The sequence below is a fragment of the Diachasma alloeum genome, unplaced genomic scaffold (assembly GCF_001412515.2).
Source record: "Diachasma alloeum isolate Michigan unplaced genomic scaffold, Dall2.0 Dall_scaffold_00277, whole genome shotgun sequence".
NCBI classification, from domain to species: domain Eukaryota; kingdom Metazoa; phylum Arthropoda; class Insecta; order Hymenoptera; family Braconidae; genus Diachasma; species Diachasma alloeum.
Window position 1 is genome coordinate 998,005 of NW_021680416.1, and position 2,600 is coordinate 1,000,604.

Genomic DNA, 2,600 nt, shown 5'->3' on the forward strand with positions numbered 1-2,600 from the left:
CACCGATGTTCACCATCTGTCTAATACTATTAATTAAAAAAATTATAACTTTGTTGGTGAATGTCAATTTTCAAGGTCTTCGCCAAATTCACTTGGCACCCTTAAGTTGACCCACATAAAAGGATTCCTTTATTAGTCCAAGGACACAATTTTCAGAAACAGCCGTCTATTTTGATTGACCTGCTGTGACATGATCAAAATCTCGGAAAATGGCCCGCAGTCGTAAAATTCCTGGCGCCCAGGGCATTAGAATGATTTCTGGCGGTCAAGTACCTGGGGGAGAAGAGGGAGAATGGGCCCGGCGTGGGCCCTCCCCCCTCCCCTGGCACTGTCCGGGGTCGCCAATTGGGCATGCAAGTGCGTGATTGGCTCTTACCCCCAGAATGACCAAAATGCAATAATACAGTGATTTCGTATAAAACGGGGCATCTAGTGCAATGCAGACATTAGTCTTCAAGTGCTCGTCGATCTAATAACATCTACAGGAAATATATCGTACTCTTGGAGTTTCAAAAATCTCACAATACATATTTAATTCAAGTGAGTGTTTATCAAGTTTCATAATCCTGGTATTTTCTATTCCTATTATTGTTATTCCAAAATTATTGAAAATGAACAAATATCTAAATAGTGATTTTTTCTATAGAAATTCTATTGATAGATTTTCCATAAAAATTGCTCGAAATAAGTTTTCAAACTACGTATTTTTTAATAAAAAAATTGAACAAGAGGACTTGAAAAGTTGGAACCAAAGAATAATTTTCGTAAATATCTATTTTACTTAAATATTTCATTAGTTGAAATATTGTCCCTCAACTTTTCGATAGAATAGTTAATAGAACACGTATGAAAGAAAAGCATAGAAAAAGCTAGCGCATAGCTAGAGAAATTTATTTGATTTAGTCCTCATTTTTCGAAGAAATATTTAAGGGAAAATATTCTATAAGAAGAAATCAACAGAATTACACTTTTCTGCAAAAATCATTCAATTGAGATATTTTCTACAGAACTTTCTGGGATCAAATTATTTACATTCTTTTGCTAGATTTTTCCTACTGAAAAGAGATGAACAATATTTTTTTTTATCGTTATTTTACATCGCTTCGACCCCGTTAGGGTATACTGCGATGATGATCAAGACTTTAAATGGTTAGATCGCACCATTCTACCCGGCCGGGATTTGAACTCGGAACCTTTCGCATGTGAGGCAACGAACTTACCCACTGCGCCAAGCCACTGGGCGTAAAGATGAACAATAGAGTGGAGAAAAAATGATAAAAGTCATGTTGAAGAATTCCCACTCATGTCTCAGCAAAAAAGTTGCATAGAAAGATAAAATCCTACTGATTTTTCAAATAAGATGCTTTCGTTTGTGAATTTTCAATAGAAATGCAAATTTTATATTCAATTCCTAATATTATTTTCCAGATATCTTGAACAAACCAACAACTGAATCAATGGCATCAGCTCGAGGAGACCTATCGAAACCCATGCCCTGGTGCATTCCCAAGGTCTTCCCACGCGGCGAATACTACATAACATTTCGTCCCTGTTACTGTGGCAATGAGATGATCCTGATACCGATTCCGATGTACCCAGCACCCTCGCCGTGGCCGGCGTGCTACTATCCACCGACTTCCTGTCTAACTAAAGCTGACTGTCAATGTCGTGAATGCGCCCCAAACATCGAACGTCCTCCCTTCTACCCAGAGGACATTTACACCGTTAAATCGGATACTGTGTTGCCTGAGTATCCAACTTACCCTGAAGTGCAGCCCGAAGCCACCGCCAAGACGCGTCCACGGAGGCGCCGACGAAGAGTAAAAGCGGAGCTTGAAGAAGTGGAGAAGACAAATGAGAAGCCTTATCTGTCCAGTGAGAATCTCGATCGATAACAGCTTTCATTCGTTTGGAAGTTATCATTAATTGATTGTATCATAATATGTATATACTTTGGTCATTTCACATGCATCCATTTGTTTAATAAATTTGTGAATATTTCTAAGCAACTACTGTTTTATCTATTACACTGTTAGGAATTTCTTGAAATTCCAGTCACAATGTCATCTGAATTTTCAATGTTGTGTTCTCCCTGGTGGAAAAAACTCCTTAAATCCTATTGGAAGAAAAAAGGGTAATTGGAAATAATGACGTTATTGCCGTTGACCCATTATTTCCGATTCAGGTTAGTAGCGTAATGCTGACACGTATGGAAAAATCCAATAGGAAAACCTAGCGAATTCTCTAGAAAATTCTATTGGGATTCTGGAGAAAATCTATCGGATTTCTATGGGATTTCTATTGGAATTCTCTTGGCAAATTCTATTAGTTTTTTGCGCTGATTCTATTGCATATTTCATCCGGAAAAATCAATAGATTTTGAATTTCTTTCTCCAGAATCCCAATAGAATTTTCTAGCTAATTCGCTGGGTTTTCCTATTGGATTTTTCCATACGTGTCAGCATTGCGCTACTAACCTGAATCGGAAATAATGGGTCAACGGCAATAACGTCATTATTTCCAATTACCCTTTTTTCTTCCAATAGGATTTAAGGAGTTTTTTCCACCAGGGAGAACACAACATTGAAAATTCAGATGAC

The 2,600-nt window shown here is 37.7% G+C and overlaps 1 protein-coding gene across 1 annotated transcript; it reads left to right on the forward strand.

Moving 5' to 3' along the window:
* The first annotated feature begins 491 nt into the window (after positions 1-491).
* Positions 492-1,929, forward strand: LOC107038122. The gene is made up of 2 exons (XM_015257028.1): positions 492-540; positions 1,429-1,929. The coding sequence occupies exon 2, from the start codon at positions 1,458-1,460 to the stop codon at positions 1,893-1,895; it is 438 nt and encodes a 145-aa protein (XP_015112514.1). The 5' UTR covers positions 492-540; positions 1,429-1,457; the 3' UTR covers positions 1,896-1,929.
* Positions 1,930-2,600: the final 671 nt, after the last annotated feature.